This window comes from Periophthalmus magnuspinnatus, chromosome 5, assembly GCF_009829125.3.
Source record: "Periophthalmus magnuspinnatus isolate fPerMag1 chromosome 5, fPerMag1.2.pri, whole genome shotgun sequence".
NCBI classification, from domain to species: Eukaryota; Metazoa; Chordata; class Actinopteri; order Gobiiformes; family Gobiidae; genus Periophthalmus; species Periophthalmus magnuspinnatus.
Genome location: NC_047130.1, coordinates 27,296,428 through 27,317,224, shown reverse-complemented (window position 1 = coordinate 27,317,224; position 20,797 = coordinate 27,296,428). Strand labels below are relative to the sequence as shown.

At 37.9% G+C, this 20,797-nt stretch overlaps 2 protein-coding genes across 3 annotated transcripts in view; both read left to right on the top strand.

Moving 5' to 3' along the window:
- Positions 1-6,173, top strand: part of cstf1 (cleavage stimulation factor, 3' pre-RNA, subunit 1) — a 148,246-nt gene extending 142,073 nt beyond the window's left edge. Inside the window, exons 1-6 of one of the 2 annotated variants that reach the window (XM_055221907.1) lie at positions 2,437-2,537; positions 2,820-3,026; positions 3,604-3,881; positions 4,672-4,869; positions 4,981-5,371; positions 5,714-6,173. In XM_055221907.1, the coding sequence (XP_055077882.1) occupies positions 2,858-3,026; positions 3,604-3,881; positions 4,672-4,869; positions 4,981-5,371; positions 5,714-5,973 (1,296 nt within the window). In that variant the 5' untranslated portion in view covers positions 2,437-2,537; positions 2,820-2,857 and the 3' untranslated portion in view covers positions 5,974-6,173. Of the gene's footprint in view, positions 1-2,436; positions 2,538-2,819; positions 3,027-3,603; positions 3,882-4,671; positions 4,870-4,980; positions 5,372-5,713 lie in introns of those variants that run through there. The other variant, XM_055221906.1, reaches the window with a different exon arrangement.
- Positions 6,174-7,280: 1,107 nt separating this feature from the next.
- cass4 (Cas scaffold protein family member 4) lies at positions 7,281-20,678 on the top strand. The gene is made up of 7 exons (XM_033967294.2): positions 7,281-7,403; positions 15,400-15,804; positions 17,039-17,116; positions 17,193-17,309; positions 18,150-19,352; positions 19,432-19,515; positions 19,719-20,678. The coding sequence occupies exons 1-7, from the start codon at positions 7,344-7,346 to the stop codon at positions 20,133-20,135; spliced, it is 2,364 nt and encodes a 787-aa protein (XP_033823185.2). The 5' UTR covers positions 7,281-7,343; the 3' UTR covers positions 20,136-20,678.
- The last annotated feature ends 119 nt before the right edge of the window (positions 20,679-20,797 follow it).

The following is a 20,797-nucleotide window of genomic DNA, read 5'->3' as shown; positions in this document are numbered from 1 at the left end:
TGGATTAACTGAGTGGCCATATGAAGGTCTTGTAATTCGGACTGAAAAATCTTGAGCATCACATAAAACCAACCAGTTAGACAACGACTGGAGAGAGAGGTGGCATGGAAACCAGATAAAAAATGTTACAAACGGTTAAATTTAGTACTTGCTACTTACCGTAATAATATAATAATATAGGCTGTTATAACAATACAGGTGTGGTGCAGAAGGGTCCATGATAAAATCTGCTCAGTGCATCTTCAGGATTTTTCAATATACCCTAGATTAAAAAAAAACCCAATGATTTACAAGAATTATAGTAATTAATTGCATCTACAGAAGGTATTTTGCAAACTGAATTCAGTGCATCATTCCTTTGGTCTAACTCTGCTCATCTCCACAGCAACAGAAAGCGGCTCTGCTGAGAGCATGCTTTGTCTGTGTGTGTTGTCATGACAACAGGACACCTCCTACCACACACATTTCCAATCTCAGTACACAGCATCACAGGATAGAAGTAATCTTTTCACTTGCATTGTTGTATTGAAGGACAAAAGCTTCTTGAAAATAGAAACGCTTTATAAAAATTATAGTCTATAATCAAGTCAATGTATAGATATTGAGAAGTCATGAGCATTACCATACAGTTCTATAAATATTTTTGCTTTGATCCCATCATACCATTCACTAAAGTCCTTATCATTCTTTCTTACTGCTTGCTGAAGGCTCTTTGCACTTGAAGATAAAGCAAAAATAGCATCTTGATTTAGGCAGATTAATTTGTGGCGCTATGGAATAACTGTGAATACATCTGGTGGTTGGCCATATTTGAACTGATGACACACATTGCAGGAAGTGGTGGCTGTGAGACTGTGCGTGGGTGGGTGCCAAAACGAAACAGCCTCATCCCATCTTTACATGTTCATCAATGGCTTTGTTCTGTCGATTTTAGAAGCTTGGAATGACGACTGTCGTTGCTTTAATGAAATCATGCTGTAGATCTTTAGCATGAGACTGGGGTAAATTGAGCCACTGGGTAAATTCAGTCACCCATTAAATCCTGGAACGTACACGCATTATTAATTAAATCAGTAATAGGTAGAGGATGTAGCCTAAACCATATTTTTAGAGAATTCAGTTTTTAATCACTCAAACACAAATATAGATCATTATACCGGCATATATATATATATATATATATATATATATATATATATATATATATATATATATATATATATATATATATATATATATATATATATATATATATATATATATATATATATATATATATATATATATATATATATATATATATATATATATATATATATATATATATATATATATAGCGGCTTGCAAAAGTATTCATACCCCTGGTACATAACCACAAATTTATTTATTTTTTTATTTCCATTTTATGTGAATAAGTAACAAAATGGTACATAAGTGTGAAGTAGAAAGAAAATTATACATAATTTCCAGATTAAAAAAACAAACAAAACAAAACTGAAAAGTGTAGCATGCAAAAGTAGTCAGCCCCCCTAAGTTAATACTTTGTGGAACCACCTTTTGCTGAAATTACAGCTGCAAGTCTTTTGGGGTGTATCTCCACCAGCTTTGCACACCTACACACTGAAATTTTTGCCCATTGTCCCTGGCAAAACAATTCAAGCTCTGTCAGATTTGATGGAGAGTTTTCAGATCTTGCCACAGATTTTCAACTGGCTTTAGGTCCGGACTGCAGCCCCACAGCATGATGCTGCCACCACCATGTTTGACTGTGGGGATGGTGTGTTCAGAGTGATGTGCAGTGTTAGTTTTTGTCCGCATGTAGCGTTTTGCTTTTAGACCAAAATTTAGATTTTTGTCTCATTAGACCAGAGCACCTTCTGCCACATACCATGTTTGCAGTGTCCTCCAAATGACTTCTAGCAAACTGTAAACAAGACTTGGCAGTTGTGCCATACTCTTTACATTTCCGGATGATGGATTAGGAAATATTTTTAGACCCAAGCCCCGCTTTAAACTTCACCACAATTTTTCTCTGACCTGTTTGGTGTGTTCCTTTGACTTCTTTTTGTGGTTTGCTCTTAACAAACTTCTGTGGCCCTCAGAACACAGATGCATTTATACTGAGACAAGATTACAGACAGGTGGACTCTTTTTAGTCATTATTTCAACATTCAATCTTTCCAAAATTATCAGGCAACATTTAAGAAAAAGGGGGCTAAACACTTTTGCATGCTGCACTTGTTTTGTTTTTTTTTGTTTTTTTTTTTAATTTGGAAATCTTGTAAAATGTTTCCTTCGACTTCACACTTGTGTGCCATTTTGTGTTGCTCATTCACATAAAATGGTATTTATATTTATATTTTTCTTTTTTTTCTTTTTTTTTTTTTTAACTCTTCCACCGTTTTTTGTGACGTAAGACGTAAAACAGCGGCCTACGTCACACGCATGGACACTGCCAGCGCCACCACCAAAACTTTGGGCTTCATCGCTAGCAAGAATCATTATTTTTGTCTGATTGTATATCTTACTTCTTAAAGGTTTGTATGCTGTTTGCTTAATTTTCAATACTTAAAACAGTAAACTGCTGCATGAAATTGCACAGTTCTTTGCTATTGTAACCATAAAGCTAGCTTGATTAGCATGAGTTCCATTCATTCTCCATTACAATTAGCCTTGGTTTGCGCTAACTCTACTACAAGGTTTAAAGAAAGCTATATGAATGGTCGGAAAATATCCTGCATGTAAACATTCAGCTGTGTATTGATATGTAAGTGTGTGTTGGGTCTCGATTCGCGTATGCTAACACGGTTGTTTTGCAGACATTTCGGCCTGAGGTTACCTCCTCCTCGGTGTCAACATGTTTCGTCCCAAACCAACCCTGAAAGACCGACATCACCTGTATAGACTTATAATAAGCCAGCTGCTCTACGATGGCTACACCAACATCGCCAACAGTCTCATTACCGAAGTCAAACCCCAGAGCGTGGTGTCTCCATCTGAGCAGCTCATGCAACTGGCCAAGATGGGTATGGTGTTCACCTTTGCCTAGTGTGTGTTTGTCTTATGTATTCTACATAATGCGATATAAAAGTCTGCACTTTAACAATCATAATTCTTTAAACTTACAATACCATGCACTAAAAGAGGATAATCATTATAATGAAAAACATAATATTTCTCCTAATAATGGTGGGATCATTTAGAACAGGGGTGTCAAACATATTTTCACCGGGGGCCACATTAGCAAAATAGCTGCCTTTAAAGGGCCGGATGTAAAATAAACCTAACTACTTTTTTAACTAGTTAATGAACTGTTTCTGTATTTATTACTTGTTCAAGTTACAAATATTGCATATGCATTAGCCTAGATGTAAAAACGTGGCTGTGTAACTGCTTATCTCCTGATAAAATTACATTTTAAGACCATCATACCTTTTAGTTTACCCTGTCGAGGGCCACATGAAGTGATGTGGAGGGCCACATTTGGCCCCCAGGCCTTGAGTTTGACGTATGTGATTTTAGAAGAATCGGAAACCAGATAATCTTTATTTCATTGTCAGTGAAGAAAAATTCACACATTCATACATTTTGTTTTTATTTCAGGGCTTGAGAACGATGACAGCGCAGTTCAGTATGCCATTGGCCGATCAGACACCGTGGCTCCAGGAGTGGGCATTGACCTGGAGTTTGACGCAGATGTGCAGACCATGTCTCCTGAGGCATCTGAGTATGAGACCTGTTATGTCACATCACACAAAGGACCATGTCGAGTGGCTACTTACAGTCGTGATGGACAGCTGATCGCAACAGGCTCTGCAGATGCCTCCATCAAGATCCTGGACACAGAACGCATGCTGGCCAAAAGTGCCATGCCCATAGAGGTGAGAAAGTGTAATGACGGTCTTTACAGTTGCTAAAGTGTACAAAAGTGTACAAAACTGATAAAGTAACATTACGAAGTGGAAACTGTGCAAAGTCTTGTTTGATTTCAAATTGTTAGAATTTTGCTATTTATCTTTAAAAGATTGGTCAAATAAGAAGTGGTGCTGCTATTGTGTATTACAAGAGGATTTCTACAACATCTGTAGAACTCTGTGTCAAGGTTGACCTCACACTCACTAATAATCTGATAATCAGCTGATGATGAATGATGTCTAGTTGAGATAGTTATTCGTGGACATTATTTTGCACATTAAATTTTCCGTTTTAATTGAAGTATGCACAGCTTAACTATGTTGAAATATATTAATCATATTTAATAACTTCAATATGTATGTATAAAAGTATGTATATATTTTCATTATTGCTTGGTATATTGCACTGCAAAAATTGAATTCTTATTCTGAGCTGGCATCTTCACAAACCTGACTCTCCTGCTGTTTTCCATCGCAATGTTTCTTCAGCTATATCTTCCATAATATCGCATACGATGTGTGTATCTTCAAGGAGAATTTTTCAATCTATGGTTTGAACTTTCTGTTTCCATGGAAACATGCAGGTGACGTGCCACCTCCAGAAGGATACAGACTGTACCTTTTTAAAATTACATTTTATATTGGTCTTTCTATTAGTAGTATCAGAAATGCAATATATACAGTATTCTATAGGTTGAGTTTTGGTTGACAGTTCAATTCAGAAATATGTATGTAAACATAATTTAATTTCCCTCAGATAATGATGAATGAAACAGCCCAGCAGAACATGGAAAACCACCCTGTGATCAGGACACTCTATGACCATGTGGATGAAGTCACATGCTTGGCCTTCCATCCCACAGAGCAGATTCTAGCTTCTGGATCAAGAGACTACACCCTGAAACTTTTTGACTATTCAAAGCCCTCAGCAAAAAGAGCTTTTAAATATGTACAGGTACCCTTATCTTTTTATTTCAGCATTTTTTTAGAGTAAGCACTAATAAGTAGTAAAATAAACCAGTAGGTTCATTGGAGGTTGGGTTTTTTCTTCTCCTTGTGGCTATAGGAAGCTGAAATGCTGCGCGCAATCTCATTTCATCCGTCTGGAGACTTCCTGCTGGTGGGAACGCAGCATCCTACGCTGCGCCTGTACGATTCTAACACATTCCAGTGCTTTGTGTCATGTAACCCCTTGGACCAGCACACAGACACCATCAGCGGTGTCAGCTACAACCCTACGGCCAACAGCTACGTATCCTGCAGCAAAGACGGCAGTATCAAACTTTGGGATGGTGTCTCCAATCGCTGTGTCACCACTTTTGAGAAGGCCCACGATGGAGCTGAAGTCTGCTCAGCCATCTTCTCCAAGAACTCAAAGTATATCCTGTCCAGCGGCAAAGACTCTGTGGTTAAGCTGTGGGAGATCTCCACTGGGAGAACATTGGTCAAGTACACAGGTAGGAATAATATTGTTAATTTTGTAATGACCACAACATGTTGCTGGAAGATGGCTGTGAATGTTTTGAGGTTCTTTATGTGTAAGGAAATATTCCTGAATAATACAATGTAAACCACTCAATGTGAGTTTTAAGTGCCTTTTAAATCAAAATGTGATTTTCAATAAATTTCCTATCTTTGTAGTTTCTGTCAGCAGATGGTGCTGTTTATCTGAAATATTTCAATATTCAGTTAACATACTTATGATTATTTTTCTTTACAATACAAAGGAAAATGAAAACGGTGAGACTAAAGTTGAAAATAGATCTGTTAGCAAAAATAACCATGTTATTGTCTTGCAGGTGCCGGCTTGAGTGGCCGTCAGATGCACCGTACTCAGGGAGTGTTCAACCACACAGAGGACTATGTGCTGCTGCCTGATGAGCGCACTATCAGCTTGTGCTGCTGGGACTCCCGCACCGCAGAGAGGAAGAACCTGTTGTCTTTGGGACACAACAACATAGTGCGCTGCATTGTGCACTCTCCCACCAACCCCGGCTTCATGACCTGCAGTGACGACTTCAGAGCACGCTTCTGGTACCGCCGCACTACCACAGACTGAGCCCCAGTCACCAAGGACATATATGCTTTTGAGCCATCTGTTCTGGCATCTTTTTATTGGTTTTGCGGTCAACTGCGCAAACAACTTCTTTTGAAAAGAAAATGGAACCTAATTTGTGATTTCAGCTGACTGTAAATGTTTCACTTTTATATTTTGTCCATGGCTTATTGATGTAATTTTTAATAAACATCTAAAGGGGGGATTTTGAATGTTTTCAATTCATTATTTGTGTGTTCATTACTTCATCTACACCAATTCTGTTGCTATCAACAAATGATACCTAAGGAGTAAAGTGTTTATTTAGTAAATTATATTATATTATATTACCGGTACATTATATTATAAATTAGTCAGTTACTAAAAAATAGCTATATCACCTGTTGGCCATTAAGGTTTTGCTACAGTAGCAAAAAAATAACTGACACTTTGTTTGGGGGGTAGCTGTATCATGCAGTGAAGGTGTTTTGTTATCTTAGATTATTATTATAATAAATTCGTGTTTACTTCATATCTGGTGGGAACACAGGTAATGGACTCTTTAAAGTGATGTGTTTTTCTAAAGGCACTATATAAGCTCATTTCTGAGTAATGACAAAAACACAAGTAAATGGCTTAATTACAACACAAACATGTCTGCAGAGTGAACTCAAGCCATATGGGTCAGCATGCCTTCACCCTGTGCATTCCCACAGTCCTGCAGCCTCTCCTGGGGACCACCACAGCCCGTGTTGTCCAGACAACACCCACTGAAGCCCCAAGAATTAGAGCCTGGATCAACCCCCATCAGCTGCCATCAATAGAACTACAACTCCAATGAAGGTGAATCTGTTCCTCATAATGTAAATCATTTATGTTTTTTTTGTTTGTTTTTTTATTAAAAAATAAAAAATACCATTACTATTGCTATTCACTTTTAGTTACCTACTTCAAAAACTTTTGGGGATTTAACATATTCTGCCAGAAGTTAAAAAAAAAAGTCTTGTCTGCTTAAGACTGATGAAAATATTTTTTAAAGAGCTACAAAGTTTACTAGAAACAGAATGCTCGGAATTCTTGCCCTGAAAAATGTCTTATGAGAGGTTGGTTCCTTTCAGAAAATGGGAAATACTCTAAAACACAAAATCCCCTGTTTATTTGGAAGACAAAACCACCGTTACTTCTGCTTATTAATAGAAGACAACAGTGGCATGAGGAATTATGTTAGGGGGTGGGACAGATCTTTAAAGGAAATGTGAGCCTTAGCCAATCAGAGTAAAGAAGAGCAGCTCTGAGTTTTGTGATCCCGCCCTTCTCTGCTGTTTAGTGACAGACAGGCTCAGAACAGGCTCTTCAGTGGAGTGTGCACTAAAGCTGACTTGACTATGTAGCGTATGTGTGTATCATCTGTGAAGGATCTGAACTTCAAATTTGTAAGTGCCACTGCAAACATGGTGAGTGTAGCTTATTTAACTACTATCTATACTGAATGTTGCTTTACTTACAACACATTTTGTCTTGATGAGCATTACCAGAGTAGTATTAGGTCAGTCTACAGCTATATTTACACAGCACAGCATTTTTTTAATAGTTTGTACTTCTGCTCTGTAATGTCAGCACTTTAATAATTACGATGTATGATAAATGTATTTTTAAAAACTTACAAATATTGCTGCAACAGTGCAAAGACAAAAATGCCCTTCACAATGCAAATCACATTTAAAAGTCCAAAGTGGGTCAGTGAGGTTTGGGGTCAACAGAATTCATATTTGGATCTACTCAAAAGTGTGTTGATGTTGTTTGATTTTCCTGTCATGGATTTTCTGTCATAGATGAGAATGTAACACCCCCCCCCCCCCCCCCCCCCCCCCCCCCCCCCAAGGCAACTGGTGTGATGAGAGTTGCTTTCGTGCCAATATAACTGCATTTATTCCCACATAAATTACCATAAACTGGTAATGGGAGTGAGATCGTGACTTTTGGTTTTGAAAATAGGCAAATAATGGGTTAATCATTTACACGACTCTACAAAATTGATGATATTGAAATTTGATATATTTTATAAGCTCATTTATATCCCTCGTTTTTATCATGTGGTTTGATATGGACGAGCTGCTTTCATGTTCCTTGTTAGCTGCTCCGTCAACTCTGTTCTTTCCTAAGCTGTAGGCTGTAACTGGAGAGCTCTGATGTGGACTAGAACTTTATGAGCCTCATTGACACTGCTCTTTAGAAATAAGCTGCTCATGCCATTAGTATTGTGGGCTAAAACTTCTCCTAACAGCTACCACACTTCAACCAAATTGTATAGGCTAAAACTGTTGATGAGATATTGTCCATGCATTTAACAATATCTTTGAGGTATCAGAAGAACATTTGAATATTGTAGTATCTGTGGAGCACCACAATTAAATTTCACAATGTTCTACTGACCACCTTGACCATTAAGATTCTGTTTTAAGCATTGCTAGGATAGAAAGTCTACAAATCAGATTACAAGTGACGAGTCTAAGTTGGTTAGCAGACTTTTGAGCACCTATTGTCCATGTGTCTAAATGCAGTGATGTAAGTGTGTTTTGAGACAGGGTGACAAATTGTCTAGCTTCATCACGAGATCTATTTAAAGCAGATGAACCATCAGAGGGAGGAAATGCCTCATCTGACAGTTTCCCAAGAGAAGCACAGATTGCATGTGCATCTCTTTTATTTCTTGAATTCTTACAGTTCATGATGACTAATTGGAACTTTCAGCAATCTCACTTCCACTATCCATGCCTTTATTTGGATGTAATTTTATTTCAGGCGAAGTTCTTTTAAGAATCTGTATGTATTTATAGTCACATATGTGCTGCAAGGTTAATCACAATCAAATCGAAAGTCGCACTTTGAATGGACGCAATTGGGAAATCGCAAAGGATGCAATTTTTTAAAGTACCATAATTTCCTCCACAAACAGCTTATTCTACATTCTTATTCTGCATAAATCTTGGTATTAGTTTGTATATTTCAGTCTTTTTGTCAGTTCTTCTGGACATATTTAAGGTGTGAACTTGGAACAGCATCATAGTAAAAGCCAAAGTTAAATCTGTCAACTGGACAAAAAGTTGTAGGAACAGAATGGTACTGCTAAAATATAAATTGCAAGTCTGATTCCAATCACACTGCCAGTGAGAAAAAATGCAATTCTCTATATTTGCCCAAACTGTTCAACCCTAATTCACATTGAAATTAAAGAACATTGGTTGGTGATTTTATCTAACCCACTGCTCTGGTGCACTTCTATGGTATCAGTGGTGGTCAGGGCGCAGATGTTTACTGTGTAAACCACAACGAAACCACAATGAAGAAAACCGGAAAACTACAGGAAATGTGTTTAAAGCATGCAACGAGCCATCATGCAGTATCAAAGCATAGGGTTAGTTACCCAATGCATTCCCACGAAAGACGAAAAGAGGTCTGCAGGTTTAATCGTTAAATACGAACACTGCAATTATTTAGATAACAGTTTCCTCTGAAAACAACTAAATATCACCCCTCAATGTGTATAAAACTTTATAACTCTTAGTCGACCCTCTACAAACCTGTTCAGAAATGCATGGGATGTAGTTTTCAGTCTTCTATCCAATGTTAATGCTTCTGTAAGTGTTAAAAATCTGCTCAGCTACCTGCCCACCTAATCATAAAATTTAAACATAAATCACAAATGTAATTGCAATGCCTGTTTGAAAAAAAAATGCAAGTGGTTATTTTTTTTCCAAAATCATTCTGCTAGGACTAACCTAGTTCATATGCATTATTCTTATACAATGACCTCAAGGAATAGCCTGTTTCATTTCATTTATCACTTCATAGAGTATCAGACTTTTCATGAGCCCCTTGTCAATACAAAACAAAACAAATGAATACAACGGACTGACAATGGAAACAAAACAAACAAAACAAATAACTGCATAAGTCAATTGAAAGCATTAAACACAGGCACAGTTGTGATTATAAATGTCAACAGATTATTACAATACAGTAGTGGTATCAATGTATCCAGTTTTGCATGTCCTTTAAATGTATTCCATAAAATAACCTAAAGCTTGTTTTCCTACTTCTGTTCTAGTGCGGCCAGTTTTTAGATGAAGACACTCATGAGTTCAACCAACAAGTGAGATATTCAGGCAGTGTATTGTCATAGTCCTTTATGAATACATTTTCTAAAGTGTTGTTCTCTTCTGACAGATAGCTTACTTTTTTATGGATTGTACAGAGATGGGTTTTAAATTCACCTCCTGTTATGAAACGAAGGGCTGAGTGAAACAGTGAATCTAAAGTTTTCAAAATAGAAGAGAATTTATTCTCCATAATGCAGAAAGAAAGGTTGCTTGAACAATGTGTGTTCTTTACTTCAATGGGATAAAATATTAGTTTCTATAATTGATTGTAAATTGTTACATAATTGTAAGATATGTATAAGGATAGTTATAGGTGGCTGGTATGTGAATTCAAATATATTTCTTTCTTTTAATATTCTGCTTAACACACAGCTGAGGAGTGAGAGAGGTTCTGCATTTAGGAAGGGTCTAAACCTCCTCATGTTTTCATTGTTTTACTCTCTTGGAATAGATTAAAGGGTTTTTTTCTGAGCATTTTTTCTCATGTTCACCTAGGAGTGACAATATAACTTGAGGGCACAGCTCCCTCATTATTCTTACACTCCCTGTGGTAAGCTACTTTATAGCCACAACAACAGCTCCACCAACCACAATCACATGGATGAAGTGTTCTGCCCAAGGACATAAAGTGTGCACAGGTCCTGATGGTTTGGTCTAGAACCATCCCACAAAACATCTTCAAACTTCAAAAGTAGATCACATTTCCATGAATATATATATATATAAATAAATTTAAATTTTAAACTTATAAATAAATTTAAACTTTAAATCAAGCTTTTCTGACTTCTTCTTCTAAAGCCGTCTGTCTCAGTCATTATTGGGAAATCGTCCTAAGGCGACGCAGACAGGAAATGCCAGCGGGGCCGTGGTGTTGTCAGTGTCACTGTCACTAAATCGCCTTTCCCTTTCATTGTTTACGAGTTGCTTTAGCTTTTTAAAGATACATACCGGTACTTCATCCATATTGTAAATGTGACATAATGCATTTAGTAAAAATTATTGAATAGACCGTATTCTTTTACTTTTTATTAGCCTTTAACAGTGTCTCTTAAAGTGGTCAAGCACTAATGCAATTTTATTTGTTCTTTTACGCATTTTTGGAAGTTGTAATTGAAATTTTTGTTTTCCATTTAATATGAAGTGTGTATTCTTGTGTGAAATTGTTTCCTCACAGCAGCCCTACACTGTGGGAATGTTGAATCTCTTAGTTACGGGCTGATTTCCTGACTGAATATAAAAACAGCACCTCAGGGTGCAATGTGTCATCCCGGGGGCCTGGGAACCTCAGCTGTGTATAATGATGGTCGTGTGGAGCAGATTAGCTTCAGTCCTGGCATGTGCCCGACAGTAAATGTAGGGTTTGACCCCACACCGGGGTCATGCTATGACTCCTGGAAGTCAAAGGTCAGAGAAAGTCCTAATGAAGTCCACAGGCCGAAATATCTCAAATTTTGATTCCTGAGATATTTTCTCTTAAACCTCAAATTGTTTGTTTTTCAAGATTGCAAATACTGCATTCAGAGAGTGCAGCCCACTTTAGTGTCAAAATGAGTAGAAATATTAAATTAGACTATGTTCACAAGATTTTGTAGATTTTGTAGATGAGAGAGGCTGTGTGAAAGTTGAATGGCAAACATTGAGTTAGCATGAAATGTATAATACTGAAAAATAATTAGAAAGACAATTAGATGGGCAATTAGGTATAATACAGCTAATATAAATGAAGATTGTACAGTGTTTGATAAATGAATCATGTTCAAAGAGACAAACTGAAGCTGCAGTTAAAGACCGTCTTGTTATTGCAGAGTGTGTCTGAAGAGTAAATGGGCTGAGGACACAGCTGTGCAGTCAAAGCACTGCACAGGGCAGCTGTCTGCACAGGCATGTAGCAGCCACCAGCCACACTCCATGTCAAAGAGACGAGGCTGCCAGATCTCAGCCAGGCCCAAAGCTCTCTGCTGTGGTGGGCCACAGAGACTGTGAAGTGAGTGTCATCAAGTGCAGCATTTCAGGGGGATAGCAGAGACGCTGCAGCTGATTTGAGCCTTGGGTGCATCAGTCCAGGATTAGTCAGGGAGTGTGTGTTATAGCACAGGCCTGTGCCGCAACAGGTGCAGAACGTGTGCTCCTCTGATGGTCAATGGGCCCTTTGTTACATAAATACACCCAAATATACCCAGCTGAGGTGACACATATCTGTTGTTTACTGCTGCCTTACTACTTATAATGTGCATTACAAATCACTGGATTCGTCGACAAATTAGGAATTGCTGTGAAAGAATAATAATTTGAGGTTTCTGTCTGTGTTCTAAGTAGGTCTGAAATATTTAGGTTTAAAGTTCTGGCTGCTTGTCAGTAGCGTGCGGTGACTTTTATGGGTAGGCAAGCAGACTTGGAGTGGACATCAGTATTTAGTCGATAACAATTAACACCACTTTCTACACAAATTTTTACAGTAGAAATAAAAGAGGGGATACATTTGTTGATAGATGGGTATTAAGGGCACCCTCAAGGGAGTCAAATTGAGAAAATCGAATCTGTGAAATTTGTGAATGTGGCTGTTCTGGGAAGTGATCATTTATGGACAGAACCTTCTAATTCTACAAAACATGCCCAAAAAAAGAACTTATGCTCCAGTGACCTACTTATTTTAACCAAACAGCTGTTTTAGAGAACGCATTTAAAAGTCAAATGTGAAAAATGTTGACAATATTTAGTTAGTAAATTTTAAATGATTAACCATGCACTGTATATGATTATAAACATATAAAGAAGTTACCAAATAGGCAAAAAAATAAATAAATAAATAATAATAATAATAATAATAATAATAATAATAATAATAATAATAATAACAGTTAATGTCTCAGTTAATGTTTTCATTTTTTCATCAGCTGTTATCATCCAGCTCTAATCGAGAAAAAACTTTTAGATGAGAATCAGATATTTGATGGTTTGGGTTTTGGCTGGTGATATTCTCACCTCTTGAGACCTAATCCATCTCTAGTTTCCACTTTAACTAGAATATGCGTTTACACATTTTAATAATAATAATAAAGGCTTGCACTTGTAATGCGCTTTTTCAAAGCCTCTCAAAGCGCTACACTATAGTCATTATTCATTCATTTCCACACTTAATGATGGTAAGCTACTATTGTAGCCACAGCTGCCCTGGGGCAGACTGACGGAAGCAAGGCTGCCAATCTGTGCCATCGGCCCCTCTGACCACCACCTATTCACACACACACCACTTTCATATTAGGTAATGTGGGTGAAGTGTCTTGCCTAAGAAGACACTACCTAAGATTAACAATAAAGCAGCAAGTATTATCCAAATAAAAGTTTAGAAATAAACTTTTGCTATTCAGTCATAAATAAAAGTTACTGGATATTATTTTGTTGTTGTTTTTTTTGTTGTTGTTTTTTTTTGTTTTCTATGTTCCCTAGACCTGAAATAGTCCTCTTTAAATAGTTTATACTTGCGAAACATATTAAAAGTAAGAGTAAAACTTTTCTTTCATTGTATGTTTGTCTTTCATAATGACTCAAAATTCATAAAAATGTATCTGAAATTTGGGCTGAGATGTCCTTTTTATACCAAAAATACAGTCCTCTGTAACAAAACAAGGACAGAACGGTAACGTTCCAAAGCTTTTGACTGTGACGGGTCAGTTTAAATTTATTCTGTGTCCTAATTGGTTCAGACAGACAGAACCTTATAATATCAAGTGAATCTTCATTGCATTTGTTTTTTGCTCATAAAAAAGCACCAAATTCCATGAAATTTTGATATAGTGTACTGTAGGTACTCAAGAACAAGAATATATGAATAACTTAATTCTGACAAAAACTTGAGATAGAACCTTATAATTCTAATGGGACGAGGTGATCTTTTTGTAATTCCTTGTTAAATTACTATAAGACACAGTAGCTTAAACTAAGCTGGAGAGGTCTAATCTTACCCTCTAATCTTACCCTTGAAACACATTTGCTTAACACAGAAATAAGCAAAAATAATATCAGTAATATTGGTTTTCTAAAAGTATTTACAGATGCTTATAAAATATTGCCTAGTAAATCGGTGTCAAAACTTTATAAAGGGCTAAAAAAATAAAAGGGTAACAATACATTTCATGTCAGATCGAAATGGGAAGACGAGCTGAATTTTGTTTTATCAGAGAGTGATTGGCTCAACTACCTCCAAAAGGTGGAGGGACTTTGGGTGGAAGTACCTTATATGATTCTTTATTACTCCTTAAATGACTGCCAGAGTACAAGGGCTTGATCATGATTGTTGGAGACAGTGTGGCCTCTCAAACACCAATCTCTTTCACATTTTTGGACAAGTGCAAAAATTTAAACCATTCAGGAATAATGTGTTTGAAAAAAAACAGATACCGGTACTGTATTGATTTACACTGTCCCCAAGCAAGGACCCCAAGATATTTTTATTGGTCATTCAGCCTGGAGGGATGTTTGAAAAAAAAAAAAAAAAAAAAAGGACAGATAGCTTTTTAAAATTCTGTCACTAGCATAAAAAAGCAATAAGTCTTAAAAATGACCCACCTTCTATGAATCAGTGGCTAGACAATGGACAATGGAAGAAATATATTCAATGGAACTATGACTCGGTGACTAAGTTACTTTATAATTTTGTCACTGCTGTTATAAAGTGGGGCATTCCACTGACACTCTTTATTAGGCACTGTGGGCATTCAAACGAATAAACCCAATGCAAAACCACACGGCAAACACCACAGGGCAAACACCTCAGGGCAAACACCACAGAGCAGTGTTGGTTTGATGTAATAATGATTAAAATACAAAGAAAAAGAAAACACAAACTTTTTAAGGACAGTCAAAAATCAACAGGATAGAAATTCTGAAGATGCAGCCAACCTTTCTGTAAGAGGAAATAAAGTCAAGCATTTGGTCAAGAAGTGAGCACTGATGGTGTGAAGAAATAAATACACATCCTAATTTTAATCTTGGTTGAGAAAAATGGTTAAGGACTGTTTTGAGATTTGCATATGTTTTAATGAGTTACTCAAGTACCTTGTATCTTTTAACATTGTGCTTGGAAATGTGCATATTGTTTATTTAGTATGCCTCATTTAAATCAAGTTTTATCTCAAGTGCAATTGTATTTATTCGATAGACTACTAGAACTATATAAAAGTGTCATAAATTCATCTTCAATACAGATGCTGGTTTGTTTTCAGTCCTTATCTTTACTCAATTACACGTTATAGTTCATTATTTTAGTTTGTCTTTGTTTCTTTTGCCCCAGATGACCTTGGCTAAAGCCCTGTACGACAACACCGCTGAGTGTTCTGACGAGTTGGCCTTCAGGAAGGGGGACATCCTCATGGTGATGGAAAAGAACGTGGAGGATACCAGCGGATGGTGGATGTGCTCGCTGTACGGACGTCAAGGTTTGGTCCCTGCAAACCGCCTGTGCCTCCTCTCTCAGACCACCGGCTGTCCCACAGCTACCCTCCGGCCTCTGCAGGACAAAACACCTCCATCAAACCATCAGAATACTCTGCACAACATCTACCAGATCCCCACTGCACCCAAACCCAGCAACGGAGAGAGGACAGAGATACTCTATAAGGTTCCAACTATTCCTCTGTCAGTGAGCCCCAAACTATCAACTTCTAAGCAGACCTCTGATGAACAGCAGGGAAACAAGGTAAGAAATTTGTTTAGATGACCTTTGTGCCACTTTACAATAACTACACCTTATTTAGTCTTTTAAATTAAACCATGAACAAAGACTTAAGACAATTCATAATGAACAAAGTGTACTACACATGTTTCAGGCTTGGTAACTAATTAATTAAGTTGGTATTTATAAACTATTTGTCATCATGAAAGTATTTGTTAATGATTTACTAAGCTCATTCAATGTGTAGTTATTATAAAGTGTTGCCTTTTCATCGAAACGACTACAGAATAGCAACTCTGACCACTTTGCGTGTAACACATCTACACTGTGCAAACGTTCAACCATTTGTGAAACATGTGGTAAACTAGGAGCTTTAAAAATAGTTTCAAGCAAACATCTTCCTTTTAATCAGGTCAGGGAGATATATAATGATTTTGTTGAAATATACAGTTCACTATAGAGCAAAGATGCAAACAACACATTTTTTAGTGTATGCAGGAAGTTGTGTCTCTATGGAATGATAATTGACTTAGGCTTAGACAAACTTATTGCGTATATTGTTCAGATATTTATTCAATTTTGCCCTGATGTTTATATAAGACATTTAGTTTAAAACCTGTAGAACCATTTTAGATTCACTGTATATGTATATGTAATTACATTGCACCAAGCCAAGTACTGTGGTCAGGTTTATTTCAGATAGAAATATATGTTAGAGGACAAGTGTTAATTCTTAGCGAGGTACACCCTTTCAATACAGAGCTGCAGTGCGGTGGCCCCCTGCTGTCAAACCACTTACAGATGTGAGCAGGTTCCTCTTCAGCAGGACAGGCACGCAGCACAGGAGCTTTATGGGGCTGTAAAACACACACACAGACAAACTTCAGACACTTTTTTACTGCAACCAGCAACCCACTAAAAGAATACAGTAGTGTATGTAGGGAGGCCCGTCACACAGAGTAAGCTAGAATGTACTCACATGTGCACCATTTCCTCAGTTGCACACCAGGGGGTCATCTCCCTCTGTTGTGGCCTATCCCATTATAAGGTACCTTTGGACTCCACAAGCATGGTTTTGATTATAAAACTGTGTTAATTGGGCTTGTGTAGCGGGGTCCTCCAGGTTACAGCAAGCTTCAGAAAGAACACTGTCCCCATAAATGTCCTAGGAGCAGGTCAGAAAAGTATTGCTTTGATCAAAGGAGTAAAGGGAGAACTGCTGGTTTTAAAAATTATAGTCTACCATTTTTATTTGTAGCCTTTCAACATGGCTGCCTTGCCCAGAGGGGAGCTTTACGATGTCCCAAACCAAGGAAGACGAGCGTCCCTCTTCCCTGTAAGTCTCTGAAGTTCAAGGCCACTAGTGACAATTAAAAGTGTATATTAACTTGATTGTCCTTTTCTTTTGGTAGGCATCAACTACTCCACGGTTTTCATACCGTAAACACTCACTTGTGCCAATTTCAGAAATGCATAAAAGATCTGACTCACCCCTGGGTTTTGAATATGAAAGATCGAAACACTCTTGTGTAAGTATGATTTGTTCAACATTTGCATCACAGATCTGCTAATGCTTGTTTTCAGAACTGACATGTACAAAGCTCTTAACTGAGATTCAAAATACACTTATTTTGTGCTACAATAACCCAGACGTAGTCACAAGCTAGTGTATGTCTGTTCTAGTGTGGAAAAACAGAAACAGTTGTAAACCTGGCATCTTCAGTTGTCAAAGTTATAAACACATGCATACAGGTTCACCACCACAAATGCCATTCTAATAATGGCTTTGCTTTTAGTGGATTCAAAATGCCTGAATACAAAAAGGTTTGATGGATTTAGAGTATTAAAAAAGACACAATGTAGAGTTGACATTATGTCAAGCCAGATAGTCTTTAAAGCCTTCCTTTAAAGAGATAAACACATTTTCAGAGAGGAAATTATGACTGACAGTCCAATCAGGAAGTGAACATTTGTGGTTTGACTCTGTAAGTCAGAAGTTCAATGATGTTTTATGAAGAATACTTGAGAGCAGTAATTCCCAGCCTGGAGGTCGGGACACAAATTTGGATCCGGAGGTCCCCAGGGTTTTTAAAAAAAAAGAGATATTAGACTTGACTGTGTAGATTTTGATGAAGGGGTGGGATGTTAATTAGTTCTATAAGGTATATTATATTAACAAAAAAGCAAATAGCTGTCCTTATAAGACAACAGCTTCTTAGGTAGGAGAAGAAGGATGTTAGGGTCTTCCAACATATTCACAAGTAAAATAGAGGTCGATGGGAGAAAAAGCTTGGGAACCACTGCTCTAGAGCATACACACATTCAAACAAACAAACAAGCATTCATTCACCTCATCTCTCTTCTCACAGATTTATGATGTGCCACCCAAGTCACCACAGGACCCCAACTATGATATTCCCATCCCCTCTGGCACAGACACCCAAAAGGCAACCATCAGTGGCTACAGCACAATGCCTATTCTGAAAAAGTCTGAATGGATCTATGATGTTCCAGTGAGTCCAGATAGAAAAAGTCCTCCTCCAACCTTTACTCCACCAAGACCTATGGGTGAAGAGCAGTTGTATGACACAATTCCAAAACGTAAAGATCCTGTCCAAAATTGCCAAAAATCCCCTCTATTGTACAATGTTCCAAAGTCCAGATTGCTTGATAGCCCTCCCACTTTACTACCAAGAATTCCAGTTCCTTCAAAACAACTCAATATTGGGCAAGAATCAGTATATGATCTTCCATCTGATGATCACATCCCTCTAGAATGCAGAGTTGAACCTCCTGAAGCTACTAAAGTACCTTTATATCGAAGGAAGACTTGTTCGTCATTGCACAATGGTTCGGATCATCATGCGTCTATGTTGCTTGATGAGAATGATCAAAATCAACGAATTAGTACGGCTTCCAGCTCCTCTAGCAGCTCTTGTGACTCCTTAGCTCTGTCGTCACCTTCTCCAGAACCTTTAAGGGAAGTGCTTCTGTGGCAGGAGGAAGTCTGTCCAAGATTTTTGGAGCTCCAGGACAGAGTTTGCAAAGCCGTGGCCCAGATCATGAACTTTGTCAGCAGTGGCTGGAGGAGCAAGAACCACATGGAAAAGCATTTAGAAGAGATCAGGGAAGCAGCTATAGAAGTCGCCTCCTCACTCAACGGCTTTCTCAACTATGCTCTGGACATTAAAGGCAATGCGCGCAGATTAACAGATGCTAACCTGCAGGCCAGACTGTACAAACAGCTGTGTGTGGTGGAGGACTCGGGGGTCGTCCTCCAGCAGACACTTAGTGCGCTGAATGCAGCTGGCTGGACTTTAGACCTGTTGAGTCAAGAGGCAGGCCAAGCACAAACCGCAGATCAGCTGGAGAGATTTGTTATGGTGGCACGAACCATTCCCGAAGATGTGAAACGCCTCGTGTCTATGATAAATGCCAATGGAAAGCTTCTGTTTAAGCCGCTGCCAAAAGAATCAGAGCTATTCCACAGTGGGGCATCAAGCCCACCCAAGGCCCCAGAGACCCGGGACCAGGATGTGAACGAGGGGGAGGATGACTATGTTGAGCTACAGGTGATCTGATGCTGACCATTGTAACACTTTTGTATATAACTTGTACAATACTAACAGTAGTTTCTATTCTTTTTATTAGACAAAGACTGATTTTGAAAACCAGCAAAAGGAGGTGAAAAAAGATCCAATGGAAAATGTCACAGTAGCATCAAACAATGTACTGGTGAGTCCCAAAAGCAATGACACAACATTCAAATATTTTGGTTTGTTTAGGTACTTGTTTTTTGTGTTGTTTTGGTTTTTGAAACTTGCTAGTTTATTTACATATTTATATTTAAATCATGAATAATGTAAGAGCTTGTGCCTTGACCATGGCTCACGAATCACAATGTAAGTTTACATTAGATTATTTTCTTGCTTTCGTAGAATGATAAGAATCCCCCTTTGTCAGAGGCTCCGGTTGAGGCCGAGGAGCAGCGACCTGTCTCTCTCTCGGAGCACTGCAGGCTGTACTTTGGAGCTCTACAGAAGGCTATTGGAGGATTTGTCTGTAGTCTCCAGGATGGCCAACCTCCAGAGAAGTTTATCTCCCGGAGCAAACTGGTGATCATGGTGGGACAAAGGCTGGTCAACACGCTGTACAAAGAGGCCCAGCCTGGAGAATCACGCCAGAGTCTCCTGTGTAAGAGTAACCACCTGTGTGCACTGCTCAAGCAACTGGCTGTGGCCACAAAGAAGGCAGCGCTGCACTTCCCTGACCGGCAGGCAGTGCATGAGGCCCAGGAGTTTGCCCAAGAGCTCGCCCAACGAGCACAGCACTTTCGCCTGTCACTGAACCTCTGAGTGCCTCTGTCAGACATATGCACTCAGCATTAAACAGGAGCCCCATTTCACTTCATTCATCATCATGTTTTATGAATACATTGTTATTTTGGTCATTTTAGTCAGCATTTGTTTGAGGTACTTGGCTGACTTTACAAACCCTTTATTAACTAATGCCATCAAATAAAAAAAAAAACAATATTGATACAACAGTATTGATACTTCTTTTTGTACTGAGATGTATTTATGCTTCAGATTCATTGGCAGATGTGATGTTGGTAAGGGTACTAAACTACTCACTTAGAAATTGCACAGCTGTGATAGTTGGGTTATTTAGTGTATTTGTAAGAGGCGTTATTGCTTATTTATTTGTAACTTTTGTTTTATTTTCACTGAATGTGTATAATACAAGAGTAGTCCTGGTCTAACTGTATTCTGTAAATAGTTAAATATGCATTCCCATCTTTTGTTGGCAAAAGATACCAAGCTGTCTATGTTGGTGTTAAACGTGCATATGCTTTGATATTGTCCTTTGTCCAAAATAAATAAATCTGTATAAACTCCAGTGATTTATTTTGTTGTAATTTCATATAAGGATATAGAAATAGACTTGGCTGCAGAAAACTGGTGCAATCCAGTGAAAATATATGATAGCTTAATTCACAAAGTGAAGAAATCAAGGC